The 21,019-nt window shown below is 48.2% G+C and overlaps 1 protein-coding gene across 2 annotated transcripts in view; it reads right to left on the reverse strand.

The window, feature by feature from the left end:
* Positions 1-2,636: 2,636 nt before the first annotated feature.
* The window catches only part of PTGFRN (prostaglandin F2 receptor inhibitor), an 81,095-nt gene continuing 62,712 nt past the window's right edge, over positions 2,637-21,019 (reverse strand). For both annotated transcript variants that reach the window (XM_034990209.1, XM_034990208.1), the window contains exons 6-9: positions 20,515-20,934; positions 12,224-12,331; positions 7,599-7,904; positions 2,637-6,119 (exon numbers count right to left, since the gene is read on the reverse strand). In XM_034990209.1, the coding sequence (XP_034846100.1) occupies positions 5,953-6,119; positions 7,599-7,904; positions 12,224-12,331; positions 20,515-20,934 (1,001 nt within the window). In that variant the 3' untranslated portion in view covers positions 2,637-5,952. The remainder of the gene's footprint in view (positions 6,120-7,598; positions 7,905-12,223; positions 12,332-20,514; positions 20,935-21,019) is intronic.

Consider the following 21,019-nt stretch of genomic DNA (forward strand, 5'->3'; position numbering starts at 1 on the left):
CTCCCTCTCCCTCTGCTGCCCCCTCTACTTGTGATCTCTCTCTCTGTCAAATAAATAAAATCTTAAAAAAAAAAAATAAAGCAATTTGCCTCTGCTGAGTCTTTCCAGAGACTTCATCTTACATTTACCAACACTTGGCTGGGAAGTGGAGCTGGTGTACTCAATTACGAATTTGCAGGTTATGACCTGCTGCATGAGGGGACACAAGCCACCCACACGGGCCAGCAGGTAGCTTCCTCTGCAGCCATGCTCCCCAGGGTCGTTCTGATGGAGGGTCAAGTGCACTCACACAAAGGAAGTCAAGTCACAGGATTTATTACTTACACCTCCCAGCAACAGGGGCGGGGAGAGGGGGCAACGAGCTGGGGTAAGGGTAGCCCTCCACACTAGGTCACGAGGGAGCAGGAGACAGACAGCAGGGTAGCAAGCACCTATTACTTTGAAGGAGCTTGGGGTGGAGGTCACTAACTTCTCTAGGGCTTGACCCTAAGTGGTTATTTTAAAAGGTCCCCAGGGAAAAGCAAAGCAGGAACTTATGGCAGGACTCAACTTCGGTCCCTGGCTGAGCGTCCAAATTCTGGGCGGGAGTAGCATTGTCACCTGTAAAATGCCTAGGCATCTGCTCACAACACCTCTTTGGCACTCACATTTCACTGGTGTACAGACTATGGAACGAATTCAGACAATCACAGGAACAGCGCTGGCGGCGACTGCCCAGGACAGAGAGGACTCAGGCGAATACCAGCTCCGCGGGTGGAGCTCAGGTGTGCCCGAGCAGCCGACAAGCCTCAGGTGGCGAGCGCATTAATCATGTCATTCTATATTGTTTTCTGAGGCTTTGCTATCCGGGGCCTCATTGATCCCGGGGGCTGCCCCTCCCGGAGCTAGCCAGTTCCTAGAGAGAGGAACTGATTCACTGTGAGCCCGCCTTCCACGTACAAAGCCACCGATCCAGAGCCCGCATCCCCGCTACCTTCTCCCCCGGTGCTCCCACTTAGGACCACTATCCCCTGCCCTGCTCACCCCAGGACCAGGTCCCAGAAAACTAGGGACAACCCCTGCACCCCAGAGCCCACTGAAATGATCCAAACGAATCATCCCTAAGCCTGCAGATCCTGACTCGCCTGTTCTTCCCGTGAAAACCACAATAAAGGCTATTGCCCATGCTTCTCCCTCCCTCTGCCTCCCAATGGCCCCTCGCCTTCCCCCTGTGGCCTCCCAGACTGGCATGATGTGCCCCCTCCTCTTGGGATCTGTGAGAACACACTATCTTTTCAGTGGCAGTCATCTCTTGTTCTGCTATGCCTGTATTACCTAGTAACAAAACCTGTATTTTAAAAAACAGGGTGCCACACGCTCTGGGCTGTGGGTCCGAGATTAGTAGCTTCTCTCTGGAAGATCCAGCTACAGGGAGAGCAGTTAAGAGAGCTTCTGCTGGAGCCACCCTGGGATGACTTGAGGCACTGCACCCGGTCCATGGCATGTTGTAATAATCCCGGTGTTAGCTCTTGCCGTAATTAGGCCCTGGGGTGGGGATGGGGGCACGGCAGGCAATGGTCCCTGCCCTCACACCACTTTGAGGCTCCCAGAGCATTTGTCAGGGGACCCTTGCCTAGCCTAGAGGGGCAGAAAAGGCTTCCTGGGCCCTGAAGAAGTACGAGCTAGACAGGCAGGAAGAGGTTTCTAAGCAAGCAAACAGTATGTGCCATGGCCTGCAGACGCCTAATTAAGTGGCAAGTTCCCTGTGCTGATCAGCCCAATGCCGAGGCTCACAGTAGGTGTGTAAGCAAATTTTCCATTTGTTTTTAATTTAAACCGAGGCAGGAACAGTTCCAGTCATCAGAAGGGGACCGCGAAAACCCAGCTCTGTGTCCCATTCTGACGTGGGCAGCATCCTCCCTGTTCACTGAGAAGCACGCAGTGATGGGCCACTTCCCACAGCAGGGCACTAATTGTGCATTGACAGACTGCGTGTACCTTCTATGTGTCCGGAACTCTCAATCTCTTGGCCAGGTTAGGAACTAGGACACAACACTTGGTTGGGAAGTGGAGCTGGTGTACTCCAGCCCCTGGAGACCTCACGATGAGAGATGCTCCCTGCCCAGGGCACCCACAGGGCCCACAGGGGAGGTGGGGCGGGAAGCCAGCAGGGAGTCGGGGTTCTCAGTGTTCTCTCCAGTCCGGGCTCCGGAAGCTGGCGGCCTGGGAAGGAGCACCGTTTTTACATCTCAGGGGCTGGCACCTTCTGGACCGGTTTGGCTCCGGACTGGGTCATGAGTCAGAAGCGCCGTTGTGCTCACCACGATACGATCACAGAACCTTGTGTTTGTTTCGTCATCTACAGGCAGGAACAACATCTAACTTCCCCCTTTCTTGACGAGAGACCCAAAAGGTCATGAGAATTCACCAAAGAACAAGGGGATCTTGCTAGGCAACAGGACCTGGCCCTCAGCCGGGGATCCAGTACGGATCCTGTTAAATCCACTTCTTTTCTCTTGAGGGAAGACCTCTGGTGCTACCACAGTGTTCAGAGAGCCTGGAAGGTGCTGGAGATGCCCCTGGAAACTCAGCCACCGTCCCTCACACAGAGATGAAAGGGCAAGGAGACCAAGATCAAGTTCCTCACACAACTGCAATTTAAATTAAACTTCCTTTAATGAAATAAAAAACAAATGGTGCATTGCATAATATTTGTGGTCACAGTATAAAACAATACAATTAGTTCGTATAACATCGGATACGGACAAAAATACACAAGACCCTTTCTTTGTCTACGTAAAATCCGGCAGATCCTTATGTGCCACGCTAAGACAGACAGAAAGTCACCTTTTCTTCTCCTAGTGATCTGCACACATTATTTATCACTGAGAATTTGCTCATATAACAGAGGAGAACTTACCCAAATCCCAGTTCCCTTCTTCCTCTGTTGTCATCGGTGAAGCTAAAAAAAAAAAGTTTTCTGAAAGTAGCAAGTTGTGTAGTATTGCTTATTATTCCTGCCAAAAAGGCTCAGTCTTTGGCTCACAGAAGTCAGTGACAAAATCATGGCTGCAGGCAGTCTGCAAAACAAGAAGCAAGAGCCGCCAGGGAAGACAGACAAGGGTCTGGGCAGGAGGGGCGTCCTTTGCCAGGATCTTGGGGGAAAGCCACATGGGTAGGGAGGGGAAAAAACACACAAATAAATAAATGTCTAAATTAAGATTTAAATCCAGTTGGTGAGTCAGAGTTCCACCGTCCCATGAAAAAATCTGAAAAGTTGTTAAAAAGTCAGAGTTTGCATTTTTTTCTTTTTTTTTTTTTTAAAAGTGAAAAGTGTATGTAAACATTATAAAGTAAACAATTTAAAGTAATTTCGAGGCTTCTATCTGAACATAGCTCAGGCTCTTTCTGGGGATATTTTTGTGATTAGAAAAAAACCCAAACTTTTGATAAAGTTTCTTTTTGTTAAGAAGTGCAATTTCATCTAGGTTCTTCTTCCATTCATATGAGTGCTTCCGGCAGGAACCCCTTCCAGAAGAGCACTGTGTGGGGAGCCCTATTTGGTACAGCTAAAGAGTGTATCTCACACTTTTAAAGGGACACACATTCCAGGCCAGTTTCTCTCTGGAAGGAATGTGGTCCCTGGGACAAGACCCTGGGATTTCCTCCTCCTCTGGACCAGCCCCTCTAGGCGACTTGCAGTAGGGCCCAATGATCAGAGGGTGGGGTTGGGGTCAATGCCTGAACACCCCCAGCCTTGAGCTACAACGGAGTTCGAAAGGAGAAGGTACAGCGTGAGCACATGTTACTTCTCCTGCCGAGTGTTTGCTGTGACCCCTCCCTGGTCTCACATCGACCTGGGGCCACCTGGTCACATGTACAGCTAAGTATCCTTTCCTCTACCAAGAAGGGCCTGCACTACAACAATCCTGAATCTTCTTTTAGGAGCGATAAGCGTGTAGGCTTGAAGGGCACTGATTCACTAATAGCACCTGTGAATATGTGGTCTCTCTTTAATTCCCTATCTACAATCACCTGTGACCCACCTCCTCTGAAATCGCAGAGTCCAGAAACGATGGGTAGAAAAGACCCGAATCTAGAGCTATTAAGGCCTCCCGCTCTTCCTCCGGTCGCCCGTGCTCCGCTGGGGCAGACGCTGGGCCGGGAACTCATCTGTGCTTCTACCATTAGCATGGGGTCTACCACGAGGGGTCCCCTGGGTGGGTAGAACAAAAAGGGGAAGCTGGGTGGCAATCTGTACCCCCTGCCCCCCGGGGAGCAGGAGGGGAGACTCGGTGACAAGGGCAGAACGGACTGTCGGCAGCACAGTGAGGGAAGTGGAGGGGACAATGGTGAGCCGAGGGGGAGTGTGGCTCGTCCGGCCCATTGTGACAAAGAGCCGCACATGAATGGCCATCATTTTGTAGGACTTTATTGCTCAAAACAAACGAATCTTTTTTCCCTTCGGAAGACAGAGCAGTGTTAGATTCGTCAGAGCCAGGATAAAAGCACAGAGGATTGCAATGCAGGGCATGAGTCACCAGCGAGCCTCAGAAAACCCCACTGGGATGCTTCCGAAAGGCCAGTGCTGTGCAGGGGCAGACGCCTCAGGGAGCAGAGGATCTCTTTTGGTCCGTGTCCTACTCCGGGGACGAGCAATCGGGCAAAACGGATTGCTCTCAGATCTACTTTGTAGGCTGTTCACACGGCAGTAAATTGCTGGTTTCCTCCGTGTGCCTAACAGGGAAGCAAACATATCACAAAGCATACCCTTTCTCGCTAACCCCCTGCAGGGGATCTTACAAAGACTTGAAGGACTGAAAAGGTCATGGAAAATGCATGGTTTTCTTCCAGGCAATTTCTGATTCTGTGAAGTCAGGCAGTCTTGCAAGCAGCAACACCTTCACGGGAAGGAGCCCAAGCAGCCCGTGAAGGACGCGGGGCGTCCGTGGGTGCCACTGGCAGTCCCTTGGTGGCCAAGGCCTTTGCCACCCACAAAGGGCGGGGGGGGAGGGGCGGCGGTGGCCCCCTCCTCCGGACACAGCCCCGGTACGAGCCGCGGGCATCTAACTCCCAGGACCCTCTTCCACTCTTCCTGGGGCCCCCCGAGGCACAGTGGCCTCGGAACCACTGCAGTGAATGCCTCCTCCTGCCCTTGTCCCCATCGTCCTCTTCCTTGAGGACCTTCGTACTGCTCTGGACAGAGGTGGCTGTGTATTTTTCTTCGTAGTCATATTCATTCTTAAGGCTAAGGTGGCAAGATAAGGTGCTTGGTGGAGAGCCAAATTCTAGATTCCAGGGCCATGTCAGCACGCTCACATAAAAGCAAATCCAAAAGAAGTGGAAAGGGGGCAGAGAAGCATTAGAAAAAAAGAAAAGCATCTGGGCTCAGTAAGAAGTTACATACTGCAAGTGTAGATTTCAAATGTCGTCTAAACCCCTGAAAATCCGGGGTGGGTAGGGTGGTAAAAGCCACCTGTTAGCCTCCGGCACAGGTCGGGGCAGGGCAGAGGGCTGCACTGGCAGCTCTCCTCACACGGGCCCCCCACGCAGAAGCCGGCCCCGGCGGGCAGCTCTGTCCTCCCCCCGCCCCCCGAGACCAAGAACTCTGAAAGCCATCGTCCTTCCTCCCCGCAACCCCTCGAAACCAAACATATGAACACACATAGGTCAGAGATCTATAAACCGGCAGGAGAAAAAAAAATTAGACGAAGGGGCAACCATTAAAAAGCCGCAGCTGGGAACACACACACGCGACTGTTCTACCAGAAAGTGCCGTGGGAAGGAGAGCCGTGTGCTGGTAAACGTGTCCGCGCTCAGGACTGGACATGCAGAGAAGAGAGCGCGCCAGGTCCCACCTGAGATGAGAGAGGACTGGTTTTTAGTGTCACACACTGCGCGTGAAAAGCTCGCTGTCCTCTTCCCGCCCAAATCGCTCCTGCACCGCCCCGGTGGCCGCTCCCCGGCGGGGCCCTAGTCCATCTCCATGGACATGAGCCGGCGGCGCTCGCGCCTTGTCTCCTGGACCTCCTTCTTGCAGCACCAGTGCGAGCTGCAGTAGCCGATGAGGCAGGACAGGAGCCCGATGACGGTGGACAGGCCCACGCCGATCAGCAGCGGGTACTTGAAGGCGTTCAGCACTGGGAGGAAGGGAACGAAGGGATGCCGGGTTAGTGGCGCAGGAGGCGGCCACGGGAAGCCCACCGCCTGGCCTGGCCTCCCCTCCCCTCCCCAGGAGAGGTGACCCCCTCCCACCCCCGCCCCAGAGGGCTCAAGCTGTATCCAGCATCTAGCACAGTGCTCTCGAGACACGAGCACTCTTCTCTGCGCACAAAGTGAGCAGATCACACCCCTCCCAGTTCTGTGGGGGAGAAACAAATAAAAAACAGGAAAAAGAATTCATCTGATGTCTTTGAATGTCAACTTGCTTTTTAGGGTTTTGGCAGGAGATGGATTTTTAAAAGTCAGGATAAGGGCACTGCGCATTCAGCAGCAGATGCATCCTTAAGAAAACGGTTCATAAATCAATTCTATGCATCAAATAACTGAAGTGTACTCGGGGAGCTATTTTAAGTAACACTATAGTAAATTACCTAGCAAAGTGAATAATCGCTCCCTTGTTCGGGAAATCTGGGTTTTCACATGGAGCTACTTCAAGCAAGGAATTTCTAAGATGCAAATAGGGTGTAAATGACGAAGTTTCAGGAATGCACAAACACCGTACAGATCGCACAATTCAAATCCCGAGTCCCTTCGCCCAGAAGCACCAGCACTCCTTGGGCGGATGCTGGCATGCGGGCTGCTGCCTGCCATTTCACGTGGCTCACCTTTCAGGGCAGCCCGACGAAAGACGGGTACCCCATTGTAGGAGAGAGGAAACCAAGGACCACAAAGGCTAAATCATCTGTGGAGAAGCTGGGGTTCCAATTCCAGTCTCCCCCAAACTGACATCGCATCAGGGAAACATACTCCAAGGCCCCTCCTAACCCTCGGAGGTCCTGGGGCTTTAATGCTCTCCATGGAATTTCCCCGTTAACATTCAGTCTGAAGCTTTTTGCAGAGAAGATGGGTTTCTCACTAGCCAAGGACCAAGTGCCCCCACTCTGGGATGCTCGGGGAGGAGAGGGGTGGGAAGGGGGCCTTCTGACCACCTAGTTAGAATGACTCTGGCGGCAGTGTGGGCTAATGAAGCAGGGAGCCCCCTTCCCATCTCAGGGTTCCAGAGAGAACCCCCTCTATGCTAACGAAACCAGGTAGAGCCTCCCTTTTCCAAGAAGCAAAACCAGGAGCAGGGCAGGAGTGGCAGGAACCCACTCACTGCCTCCGCTGGGGACCTGAACCCACTCTCTCGATGATGTTCTCTGCCTCTGCCCGGCAGAGTCCATGCCAACCCTATGACAAGGAAAGTGGGTTTGCACGGAATTTACAGAAAGCAGCAGAAATCTCTCCAGGAAGTCTTAAAAATCGTTTCCCAGAGGTGCCTCCGGCACACGGTACCACACCTGGGGAAACAGCTGCGGGCCCGGGCCAGGTCTGGAGAGAGCACAGTCTCAAACAGTGGCCACCTAAGCCCGTCAGCTGCGGCGCAGCACAGAGACTTCACCACGTGTCGGTCTTACCATCCATCTTCACAGTTACAAAGATGGGCTTGGAGTAGATCTCGGCCTCCTTCTGCCAGGAACCCGTCGGGGACTTGACCCACGGAGTCACGGAGCAGTAGTAGTTGCCAAAGTCCTGGTCCTCAGAGCCGTGGACTTGCAGCAAGAATTCCAGCACGCTCACGCGCTCCAGGCTGAGCTCGCTCTTCTGGTCCCTCTCGGCCGTGGTCACAATCCCCTTCCGGTCCAGGGAAGACAGGAGGACGGGAGCCTTGTCCAGACCGAAGGAGTGCACCGCAAACCAGGACACGTCAAAGGCCATGTCGTCTGCGGGTGACAGACCAAGCCGAAACCCTGGGTCAGTGCACTGGGCAGAAATCGCACGTGTGGCTAACACGCACGTCACGTCACTGGGGGCCAGCGCGGCTCGTCGTGTCTTAGGCCAGCCCCACGATGGAGGTACTGTCACACTCCCCGCCTCTGTGGCGGGGCCTGATACCTCGTTCCAGGTCACAGAGCCGGGGGCAGCACAGCACATGGCTTCACCCACGGAGTGTAGCTCCAGAGTCCTCCCTCTTAACCATGCCGCCACCACCACCCAACCTAAGGAGCACCCAACACTGTCTCCCACAGGGAACGCAGGACGTAAAGCTGCTAGGTGGCGACGCTGCATGCTCTGTTTGCCAAAGCAGGGTCCTCTGACATGTCAGGCAGAAGAGCCCAAGACTGGGAAGACACTAATGCAGTCAAGAACAAAAGGTACATAAAGTGAACTGTACACAATTTAGAGTGGTAAATAGTTTAGGGCTTTTTTGTTTGTTTTTTGTTTTTGTTTTTTTTTTAGATTTTATTTATTTACTTGTCAGAGAGAGAGAGCAAAAGCAGGGGGAGTGGCAGGCAGAGGGAGAGGGAGAAGCAGGCTCCCCAGAGCAGGGAGCCAGATGCGGGGCTCAATCCCAGAACCTTGGGATCATGACCTGAGCCGAAGGCAGACGCTTAAAGGACGGAGCCACGCGGGGCGTCCCAACAGTTTAGGTTTTATTGTTCACTGTGTTTTTTCCCTTGCAGATGTGCTTAAGTTCAAGACAAGAGGAAAAAACACGTTCAGCTGAGAAAGTGGAACACAGCTCAACAGTCCCAGAGAGGATGCTGCTGAATCTCGAAGCACTTTGCAAAGTTAAGGTTCTAACAGCCTCAAACAAATGAACGTGGGCATAGGAGAAGGAAGACTCTGGCACGTTGAACATGGAGCACACATCATAAGCCCCTGACCTCGTCTTCTGGCCCATTCCCTACTGACACCAGCCGTGTCGGGCCCCGGGTGCATTCAGCAGGCCAGGAAGGACTGCAAGGCCACACGCACCTTTTATCTTAAATTCACCTGATAAGGCTTTCTATATAAATGTTAAACGACACCATTTTTGTTACACAAAAAATAACATTTATTCCCTTCGTGAAAATACACCAATAACCTCAGAAAGCACTATCTTAAGTGCTGTAATATGATTACACAAATCATATTCAGGTGCTTACGTACTGGAAAGGAAGAGAAGCAAAACGAAAAGCAAGACTTTCTACAAAATTATCCAAATGATGATTCCTTTCCAGCTCACTCTGAACATGTTAAGGGCCAGGGCAAACCTCAATCCCATCTACAGGATGACTGCTCTCCACTCCAACGCTCAAAGTACCTTCTTTTCCACCCCATCGGCCCACTGTGGCACTTGGGCAGAAAATCTGATTGTTGCCAGTGTTAGGGGTCATCTCGTCCCGAGAAGACCACCTCCCTGGGGGCAGGGGGAGTGCTGTCAACGCCCTCACGCCCTCACACCATGCTGCCGTCACCTGCAGGGGCTGGGTGGATCCTGAAGGCAAGAAGTCACAACTGTGTCCCCGTTACTTGGGTGCAGACTCCAGCCCCAGTCCCGCCATGCCTCGTGGAGCTCCAGGCTACCACGCCAGACTCCTAGCACCGTACTTGCTAGCCATGTGGCCTGGACGAGTGACTTAACTCTCTGTGACTTAGGTTCCTCAGCTGTAGAAGGAACATTACAACTTCGCCCATGGTTAAGTTAGTCATCTCTGCAAAATGCTTACAAGTGCACCTGCCTGGTACATAGTAAGCACTCACTGCCTGCCCGCCGTGAACATCCTTATCTCTACACTGCAACATACACAGTCTACGAACAGATGCTACCAACAGGGAGGGCCTTACCGCCGGCAGCAGAGGCCCCTGGTGCCCCTAACATTCTCACACCCATACCCTCTTCCAGAGGACTGGCTTCAGCTGATGGAAGCCACCTCCTGGAGGTCAAGAAACACCCTTACTCCCCAAGCATTCGGCCTGTGGACAGTGACTGAGGAATGGCGGAGAGCTAAAAGCCTAGCGCCTTAGCTCACAGAGGCCGTACCCTGTGGTACCACCCATGCTCCAGAGCTCCCTGGGGGGGTGGGGGGGGGATTGACTTGTTCTGAATTCACATCTTTGCCTGGCTTCTTTCCCTGCTCTGTCTTGACTCCCTTGCTCCCTGGGAGCACATCCTCAATCACTTGCACGCTTGTCTCAGGCTTTGCTTCTAGAGAACCTGACCTAAGACACTGCCTCTCAAGGGCAGTGATCTGCCCTGTCCCTCCCCCTCTCCGCACCGGAGCACCTTGGCGCTAGGCCCACTTACGCGGTATGTCCTTTCCAAAAGAAAATTCCTCCACAGCCCATCGGGTGCGTGAGGAAAAACTCAATTACAGCGTGTGCTTAATTATTCAGAATCTTCTACCCACACAGTCCAAGAGTGCAAAGTTCTGGAAAACTGTGATCTGCATGATAACAGCCACCTATAGCTTCTGTAATTATCCTGGAGGAAAAGACTTTTATATTAAGGGCACAACTGGTGACCCATTAATTTACTGAGAAAGAACATCTAAATGATTTATTTTGGTATATATCATCCATGAGCTTCGAGGGTAAACATGGTACCGACTTCTGAACAGGATTCCCTCCCCCGTGTCCTGGCAGCCCCTTCAACTTTCACTTTCGTTTTCACTTCTGAATCCCACTCTCTGTCCCCATTCCTCTGCACCTCAGCTTCCTCAAGACCTGGGCTCCCTACCCTGTGCCCCTGAGAACACAGCTCACCAACCGGTGGCTTGGATGGATTCCTTTTCCTCTTCTTCTACCTTCTTTTTCCTACCTCTGCAGCTCAGCCATGTTCAGGCTCTCTGAGAGAGCCAATTTGGTATCCATCAGCTCGTCCAGGGGTCGGTAGCCTAATCCAGCCCACCACCTGTGTTTTGTCAATAAAGCTTCACTGGAACACAGTCAAGCCCATTTGCTTACATGCTGTCTACGGCTACTTTCACACCAAGTGCAACAGGGCCGAGCAGTTGCTGTGGAGACCATCTGGCCCAAGAGGCCAAAAAGACTTCCTACCAGAGTAACTGCCAACCCGGAGCTGGTGACCACCTCCACCTTTGACCGGTGGTCCCGAAGGAGCTAGATCTCAGCTGGTGGCCACCCAGGCCACTGCTCCTCGAGGCCAGCTCTGCCCAGTGCCCTGCTCATGCTGTCCACTCTGGTTCACTGCGGGCCATCCTCCCTTTGCTTACAACCTGCCCTTACTACAGAATGAAAACCCGCTTCCAGTTTCCACCCCAGGGCCACACACCCAGTGGTCTCTGCACAGAACGCTGAGAGCCTTGTACACTTTGGCCTTTTCAAGGTGCTGATCGGTGAGAGGCCTGGGCTCTGCCTGTGGTGGGGTGGGGGGCACAAAGATGCTCAAGGACAAAGCGTGTGGGAGAGAGCACAGCTCTCTGTTCCTCCAGGGTAATTACAGAAGCTAGAGGTGACTGTTATCATGCAGTGAAGCAGGCTCTCCGCAGTCTCTTTGGGAGAAGGCAGTGGAGGGTATCGTCCTGCTCAGCAGCAGACACCTTATGTGCCTTTAATGTTCTTTCAAACCCCGGGGGTCTACGAGTAAGGCAGGGACACCAACTGGTCACTGAAGAAAAGGTGTTAAGATTGACGTCCTAAAGCTCTTAGGCCCGTTGGCAAATGCTAATAATTTTTGCAAAGAAAAGATTTACAAAGATTTCCCAAGAATTTAAACTACAATAACACCACCTGGTCCTTGCTACTCATTTACTCTGCTCTGTCCTTCACCATAGAGTTAACACCATCTGATATTATATTACATGAGGATTGCTTTGTTGTCTGTCTCCTTAACCAGGTTGCAAGCTCCATGATGTGGAGCCTTTGGTCCCTCCTCTATTCCCAGTACCTGTTACTAGAAGAAGTTCAATAAATATCTGAATGAATCAATGCAATGAAAGATAAAGTAAAGGAGCTAGACTCTACTGGTAGGTTTCAAAGCAGCTTGAGCTTGAATCAGCCCTGGAAGAGGCCCACTGACCGCCTTGACAACTCAGATTCCAGCGTCCGGATGGGTTTCCAAATCATCTAACAGACAGATGCGTCCATCAACAAGGATTTATCAAACACCTACTGAGTACCAAGTACAGAGTGAGGCATTTTGGGGATTTGGACAGTCCAATCCCTGACCTCCACGTCTGTGTCACACAGTGGGGATGACACGAGGGGGCATTTACAGAAAGTGACAAGGGCAAGGAGAGAGGACAGAGAGAAATACCTGGGTCCAGTGCTGCTCCTTCAACAGTGATGATGCAAAACAATCTGATCAGATCTCCCCGGGTGACCGATGGTGTATCCGAATGCACGGAGGCGTTAAATAGAGGCCCTGGGGAAGAGTGACAGCACCTCATTATTCCCACTCACGCTTTTGTTTCAATTCCACTCCCGACGCTCTCATGGGCATCTACGTGCGGCCCACCTTCCTTGGAAGTGGGCGAGGTGGTGGTCTCAGGCTGCTTTCCTTTCTCTTCAGAGACACGTGCACCAGGCACAGCCAAACGAGCATCATCTGAATTACAACCACAACAGAACTCTTCCTACAGAATGACCTTTGCTTCTGGCTTTTCCTTTACCCCTTCTCTGATGACAACCACGGTCCCCTTGGAAGGCCACCCCCACCTGCTACCCGGGTGCCACTTCTGGTTCTGCGTGGTTCCCTTCCAGGCCAAGGTGGCAGGAGAGCAGAGGGCACGGGACTGAATCGGTGACACTTCTGGCCCCAATGGAGTGGGCGGCCTCACTGTGCTGGGGACAGGGGCTCTGCCATTAGGAGGCTGAAATGTAGTCAGCAGACAGACATGTCAACTATGACGACACTCTGTAGGGGACAGTGGGAGCACCAGAGGTATGGCTCCAATCTGTCAGGAGAAATTGAGGCAGCACGGGCATCGCTTCAGAACACTACCCAGACCCGCACCCCTTCCTGAGAACACCCCCTTGATATTCAGTTTGCTTTAAAAAAGACTCTTTCCTTCTTCCAGAGGCCAAAAGACGTGTCTACCCAAAATGAACTGTGCAAGGCAGAGATGCTCCCACTTTTTGAGTTGTGAGCATAAAAATGAGCAACAAACTATGAGGTATAAAGATTGAACACGTAGAATTTAGTGTTAGAATAATATTTATCATAGAGTCAACTGGGTGCACTTGACTGTAGGTAGAATTATTATTATGCTTTGATGACTAGGCATAAATAAGGGACTTATTAAATTAAAAAAAAAGTATGCCTTGCATGGAAGGAATCTGGCTCCTAGTCGCTTCTTAGAGAGAGGGGCTACGTACTACATTCTTTTTTTTTTCTTTTTAAACCCTTTACTCCTCAGTTTCAGGTGACAGCATTGCACAGCTTTAAGTCAACCTGATCCTAAGAGCCCGATATTTACCTTATCCTAATAAGAACAGGCAAGCCTGAAGAAGGTTGCTGAATACCAGTGCCATGGGATTTCCCCTGGGTTTCCTGGGAAGCAAAAAGAGATGGCCCTGGACGCTGATTCTGAAACTCATTACAAGCTAAGAATACAAGTGCTACTACATTTTAAATCAGATCACCAAATAGGAAAAAGTACTTTAACATACAAAAAAAAATGACTGAGAAAGTGTGTAAAGGTCACGCAAACCAATGAGGCAAGTCACGAGAACCGATAAGGCAAAGAGCTAAAAAGGCTGTATCTTCACTTCACCATGAGTGAGAAGATGAACTCATCAGACTGCGTTCCTCAAACCGAGAACCGGAGCAGCCGGTGTTCCGTTGGGAGAAAGGTGAAGGGCGGGTGGAGGAGATGGCAACCCAGGGAGGTGGGGCAGCCCTGAGCAGGTTGCGGTGAGAGTTCAGATTGACCAGAGCAGCAGGAGGGCATCAACTCTGGGTGCAGGGGAGAACGTAACAGAATGGTGGTCACGGGGCATCGGGAAAGGGAGGAAAGCAGAGAAGATGAGGACACCTGACCTACTTGCGGGTAGCCTGCCCTTCAATCAACCTCTCTCCCAGCCACAGTTCCCACAGGTCCCGACCACCCTGGATTTGCTCTGCTCACTGGAGCGAGGCAGGACAGGATTGAGCCAGTGGCTCTGACCTGACCCTGTGCTCATGACCGCGGAGCACTTCATACCACATACGGGCCCCTGGGAGTACAGGTCAGTAGCAACCCAGGTGAGCAGTGAAGACCACGGTGTTTTCTCTGACTAGAAATTTCATGGTAGTAACCAGAGCTACACCAAGGGGTTTTCTTCAAGTGTCCGAAGCCCCTTCTAAGAAACCACAGAATGATAAAACATAAAGACCTCATAATGGATTTAGGTTCCTAAATTTGAAACCGCACAGCAAGACGCATCAATTTGGACACATTTCACTTTCTTTTCCTTATATTTCCAAAGAAAACCCCAAATGCCTTCTAGGTCACGAGTCATGGTTCTCATTTCCCCTAGTGGCTATGGCTGTGGGAACAACAGAGCATTCGGCTCACCAGGCGGACATGGGCCAGGGAGAAGGCCTTCATTGTAAAATATTCACAGCAGTGGATTTCCTTCGAACGAACGACTCACTGTTAATGTGGGCCATTATCCCAGGCTTGGAAATACTTTTATTATGGTCAATTTCTGTGGTGATGCTGTTTTCGCGAGGGAATTTGTCTGGTTAACTTCATGGATGACAGACTACGGCACGGAGAATTTAAGTGAACCGGAGTCACTAGATGTCCCCTGATTCCTAATCTGCGGAGAGTACATGGCCCACACTCAGCTCTTAAATACAAACATTGACAGAACCATGTTCTAACTCCAGCCCCTAAAAAGGGCTGTAAAAAGCAGTATTCTTGCGAAAGCCAAAACTGCAGACCATCTGCGTGTCCATCGATAGGGTAAAATGACTAAATTCTGGGAAGTGTAGTCATTAAAGTTGTTATTTACCTAGAATTTGTTTTAACGTGAAAACTGCTTATCTTAAAAGGTTAAAGGGGGGAAAGCAGATCACAAAACTGCACATACAGCCTGATCTCACAGCCATGAAGAAAACATGCAAGGGAAGATTTCTAGGAAGACAAACAACACAAATTAACAGTGTCGGGTAGGTTATGGCTAATTCTTTTCCTTCTTTCTACTTTACCATATTTTCAAGTTTTTTCTATTAAAGGCCAACATCTTGAACACCACAACATTTAATCCGTATTTTCCCCCTGACACTTTGGGTCAGTGAAATTCATGACTCAGCAGCAACCCTTGGGAAACATGGTCCTCATACCAAGAGGCAAGCACCCCAGAACCTGGGGATAGAAAGGTGGACACCAAGAAGGACCTCTTTGTTATGTGTATCTTACGGTGTTGCTGTTGATTTTTAGGAAGTGAAGACTCTTCAGTATCTAGTCAGTATTTGCTGGGAGCCATTCAGGGCGAGGGCACTGTGCTGGGCAGATCAGATGGCAACTTCTCCTAATTAAACCCATGAACTGGCCATGACAACTCGTGGACTAAATAAAATAAAAATCTCAGCCAGTTCATTCAACCTGGAAGCTACAGTCATTTTACCTGTTATGCAGAGATGTAAAGAATTGAGAAAGAGATTCAATACCCATTCCTCATCCAGAAATACAAAAGATTTTATGTCTCCCCTATTTCCCATAACAATTCTAGAGAAACATCAAATAACAAATGTAAAACAAGATGGAATAAACCCCTTCAGAGAATAAAACAGATACATAAAAGACAAAAACCACATAATCATCTGACTCTCAATAGACACAGATAAAGCATTTGACAACATCCAACATCTCTTCATGGCAAAAACACTCAACAAACCAGTAACGAAGGGAAACTTCCCCAACTCAATAAAGGGCATCTATTAAAAAACAAAAAACAAACAAAAAAAAACCAACAAAACCCCACAGTTACAATGATTTTTAATGGTACAAAACTGAAAACTTTCCCTGTAAGATCAGGAACAAGACAAGGATGTCCACTTGTGCCACTACTATCCTACATTGTATTAGAGGTGCTAGCCACGGCAATTAGGCAAGAAAAATAATTAGAAGGTGTTCAGTTTGGAAAGGAAAGGTAAAAATGCCTTTATTCACAGAGGCCATTTTATTGTATTTAAAACACCCTAAGGAATCAACCAAAAAACAATTAAAACTAATAATAAGTCCAGCAAGGTTGCAGAATCCAACATCAATATATAAAAATCAGCTGTGTTTCTATATATTTGCAATGAATAAAGGGAAAAGGAAATTGAGAACAATTTCATTTACAATGGCATCAAAATATAGAATACTTAGGAGAAACTGAATGAAAGAAGTTCAAGATTTGTACACTGACACTACAAAACACCACTGACAGAAATTAAAGAAGACCCAAATAAACAGAAAGATGTTCCATGCTGATGGATTGGAAGGCAATACTGTTAAACAGCAATACTCTCCAAACTGATCTACAGATTCAACACAATTCCTAGATGTCATCTTTGCATAAATTAATGGGTGATCCTAAAATTCATACAGAAATGCAAGAGATCTAGAATAGCCAAAACAATCTTGAAAAAGAACAAAGGTGGAAGGCTCATACTTCTTGATTTCAAAATTTACTACAAAGCTACGGTAATCAAACAATGTGGTCCTGGTATAGGAAAAGACATACAGAGCAATGCAACAGAACTGGGAGTCTATAAAAATCCTTACATTCATGGATAAATGATTCTTGAAAAGTGTGCCAAGACAAGTCAAGGAAGAGGCTGTTCAACAAATGGTGTAGGAACAGCTGGGTGGTTCACATGCAAAAGAATAAGGCTGAATATCATCCTCTGCTACACACAAAAATCAGGGCGCCTGGGTGGCTCAGTCAGTTAAGCGTCTGCCTTCAGCTCAGGTCATGATCTCAGGGTCCTGGGACCAAGCCCTGTTTCAGGCTCCCTGCTCAGCAGGGAGTCTGCCTCTCCATCTCCCTCTGCCCTTCCCTACCCTACTTCCCACCCCCCCCACATCCCCACCTGGCTCATGTGCTCTCTCTCTGTCTCAAATAAATAAATAAAATCTTTTGAAAAATTAACTAGAATGGGTCATAGTACTAAATGTAAGAGCTGAAACTGTAAAACTCCTTAGAAGAAAACAGAGGCATAAATCTTCACAACCTGAGATCAGGCAATGGTTTCTTAGTTAAGACACCAAAAACAAGCAACAAAAAGAAAAATAAATTGGACTTCATCAAAATTACAAGCTTGGGTGCTTCAAGGGACACCATGAGCAAAGTGAAAACACTACCCACAGAGTGGGAGAAGATATATTTTTTTAAGATTTTATTTATTTATTTGATAGAGAGAGAGAGACAGTGACAGAGATCGCGAGAGAGAGCACAAACCGGGAGGAGAGGGAAAAGCAGGCTCCCCACTGAACAGGGAGCCCGACGTGGGGCTCGATCCCAGGACCCTGGGATCACGACCTGAGCGGAAGCCAGATGCTCAACCTACTGAGCCACCCAGGCACCCATGGGAGAAGATATTTTTAAACCATGTATCTGTTAAGAGGCTTTTTCCAAGACTCTATGAAAAACTTGACTAATCAACAATGAAAAGGTAAATAACTCAATTTAAAAATGGGCAAACAATCTGAGTAGACATTTCTCCACAGAAGATACACATACAACCAATAACCACATGAAAAGATGCTTAACATCAACAGTCATTAAGAAAATGCAAATTAAAGCTACAATAAAATACAGCTTCACACCCACCAGGTTGCCTATGATAAAAAAGACGGAGGATAACAGGGTTAGTGAGGATGTGGCGCACTTAGAACCCTCACATATCGCTGGTGGGACTATAAAACGGTGCAGCTGCTTTGGAACACAGTTTGGCAGTTCCTCAGAGTTAAACAGAGCTCATACGACCCAGCATCACTCCTAGATGAGAAATGAACTCCCATGTCCATCCCCAAAACTTGTACACTAATGTTTATGTCAGCATTATTCACAGTAGCCACAAGGGTGGAAATAACCTAATGTCCGTCAACAGATGAATGGATAAACAAAATGTGGTCCATCCACATGATGGAATATTGTTCAGCCATAAAAAATCACGAAGTACTGACTCACGTTATAACGTGGATGGACCTGGAAAACGTTACGTCAAATGAAAGAAGCCAGTCACAAAAGTCCACACATATGATTCAATTTACGTGAAACGTCCAGAAGAGACAAATCGATAGCAATAGAAAGATTAGTGGTAGTCAGGGGCTGGGGGTGGGGAGTGAGCACTCACGGGTACAGAGTTTCCTTCTGGAGTGGTTAAAAACTCCGGAATAAGATTGTGGCATTGGCTGCACAACTCCATGAACATACTAAAAACCGCTCAATTGTACACTTCACATGGGTGAATTTTACATGTTAACTATAATTCAATGAAGCTGTTATTAAAAAACAAACAAGCAAATATACACAATAAAAGAAGCCTGCACTTTCTCTGCTCTTTCCAATCTAAGGGTTTAAATCAGTATTTTCTCTTTATTAATCTAAATGTTAACAAATTGAAGAAACTAGAAAATAATTTCATTATACACTATTGAAGCTTATTTATTTTTTTTAAGATTTTATTTATTTATTTGACAGAGAGAGACACAGCGAGAGAGGGAACACAAGCAGGGGGAGTGGGAGGGGGAGAAGCAGGCTTCCCGCCGAGCAGGGAGCCCGATGCGGGGCTCAATCCCAGGACTGGAATCATGACGTGAGCCGAAGGCAGACGTCCAACGACTGAGCCATCCAGGCGCCCCAACTGAAGTTTATATTAATACAAAAGAATATTAATAAAAAACTTCAATGAAAAATAAACTTTAAGGTCTAGTTTACCTTTACTCTAAAAGGTAATCATGTAATTCAACAAATATCTTGTATTCATTATGCTGATTCAATTAATACCTGAATTTTTACAGGTGATTATAAATTTATACATTCAGAAATTTCTAACTGGAATCCATGGCAGATTTAGTGAAAACATTCGATATTAAACTCATAAATGATGATCCTTCATCTTGATATCCTAAATAAAATTCGGGGATCAAAAACTTTTAAATATCTACCTGCTGAAATATACACGCATACACACACACACACACACACAAATTATTTCAGAGGAGTTTAATGAATTACTTGGATGAATAAGAAATATTTCTATTTGAGAATATGTATCCATGCCATTAAAAAAAGTTGACCTTTCCGTCTTATAGCATAAAAACATTTTACTTAACCAAAAACAAAATCAATTCAGAATAGACACAAAAATGCTCTTGTTTTAATTAACCTTGCCATACATGACCACCACCAGTAACTATTCTTAACGAGCTGGTTGACACATATTCATCCATACCAGCATAGCTCTGGCAACTCGACGAATTGATGGGAAATCTTTCTCCAGTCCCAAAACAAGGTGAGGCACAAGGCTGGGATACTTATCCCCTGTGTGGAAATACTGCTCTATAAGACGGGACAAAAATAGTGCCCATGACCGTCAGTCCTAGGGACCCCTGATGAACTTGTCTCTGAGCCTTGCACGTGTGGCAAGTCATGTAACCCCTCTGGAGGTCCAATGCCCTCTTCTCTTTATTTATACTCCACTGTGTTCTCTAAAGGAGTTAAAATAGCTGAGTTTTGGTTCACCTATTAAAAAAAGGAAATGAGGAGGGCGCCTGGGTGGCTTAGTCGGTTAAATGTCTGCCTTCGGCTCAGGTCATGGTCCCAGGGTCCTGGGATCGAGCCCCACGTCAGGCTCTCTACTCAGCAGAGAGCCTGCTTCTCCCTCTCCCTCTGCTTGCCGCTCTGCCTACTTGTGCACTCTCTCTCTGTGTCAAATAAATAAATCTTAAAAAAAAAAAAGGAAATGAGGGTAGTACGTGCACACAAAAATTTGTACACAAATGTTCACAGGATCATTCCTAATAGTCCAAGAACTGTAAACACCCAAATGGCCATTAGCCAATAAATGGATTAATAAAACGTAGTGTCTCCACACCGTGGAGTATTTTTCGGTCATAAAAATGAATGAAGTACTGATACATGCTATGACATGGATGATCCTCAAAAACACTGTATAACAATGAAGAGGAAAGAAAGAAAGACAAGAAAGAAAGACAGACAGAAAGAAAGTAAAAGAAAATGCTATGTTACAGTGAAAGAAAACAGACGTGAGGACCATGTATTATATTCCATTAATGTAATGTGAAATGTCCAGGATAGGCAAGCTGATAGAGACAGGGAGTAGATGAGTGGTTGCTGGAGGGCTGGGAATTGAAAGGTGTCAGCAAGGGAGACAGGATTTCTTCGAGGTATAATGAAAATGTTCCACAAATCAAATGTGATGGGTGTACAACTCTGTGAATATACTGGAAGCCACTGAATGATACCCTTTAAATGGGTAAAACTATATGGCATGTGAATTACATCTCAATAAAGAAAGCTGTTTAAGAGAAATTAAGCCACTGGCTCAAAATCCTAGGGTTGCGTTCTAGTTCAGTCTGCGGTTCAACAGGGTTCCTGGCTCACCTGCAGTTTGGAAGTCAATCTCAATAGGATTGGAGAGACTGGTGGCTGCTTCTCGCCACAGGCTGCCCCTGACAGGAGACCAGGCTGTCACCATGCAACGGTACAGCCCCGCATCCGAGACCTGAGTCTGGTACATCCGGTAGCGAAATTCATCTTCCTGCACTTTCTCCAATACAACGCCATCCACCCGCGACGCATCTGTCCAATTCTCCAGCTTCACCACAGAATCTTGGTCCAGGGAGATGATGTACTTGGTTTCATTGGGACTGGAAAGGTCCCCCACAGGCTTCTCAGCAGTGATGAGAACAGAGTAGCGTGGTGACTTAATATTCTTGGAAGACACTTTGCAAGTCATTTCAAATGTATTTCCTGCAGCAAAGAAAGGCTTCGGCTGCCTTGCCTTCACCACGAGCACAGAATCTGGAATGAAGTACCAGAAAGAGGTGATTTCCAACAGGACTAGTGAAAATGGATATGCATCTGAAAGCACAATGACAAGGAAATT

Source organism: Mirounga leonina, unplaced genomic scaffold (genome assembly GCF_011800145.1).
Source record: "Mirounga leonina isolate KUSES-001 unplaced genomic scaffold, KU_Mleo_1.0 Mir_507, whole genome shotgun sequence".
In the NCBI taxonomy this organism is placed as follows: domain Eukaryota; kingdom Metazoa; phylum Chordata; class Mammalia; order Carnivora; family Phocidae; genus Mirounga; species Mirounga leonina.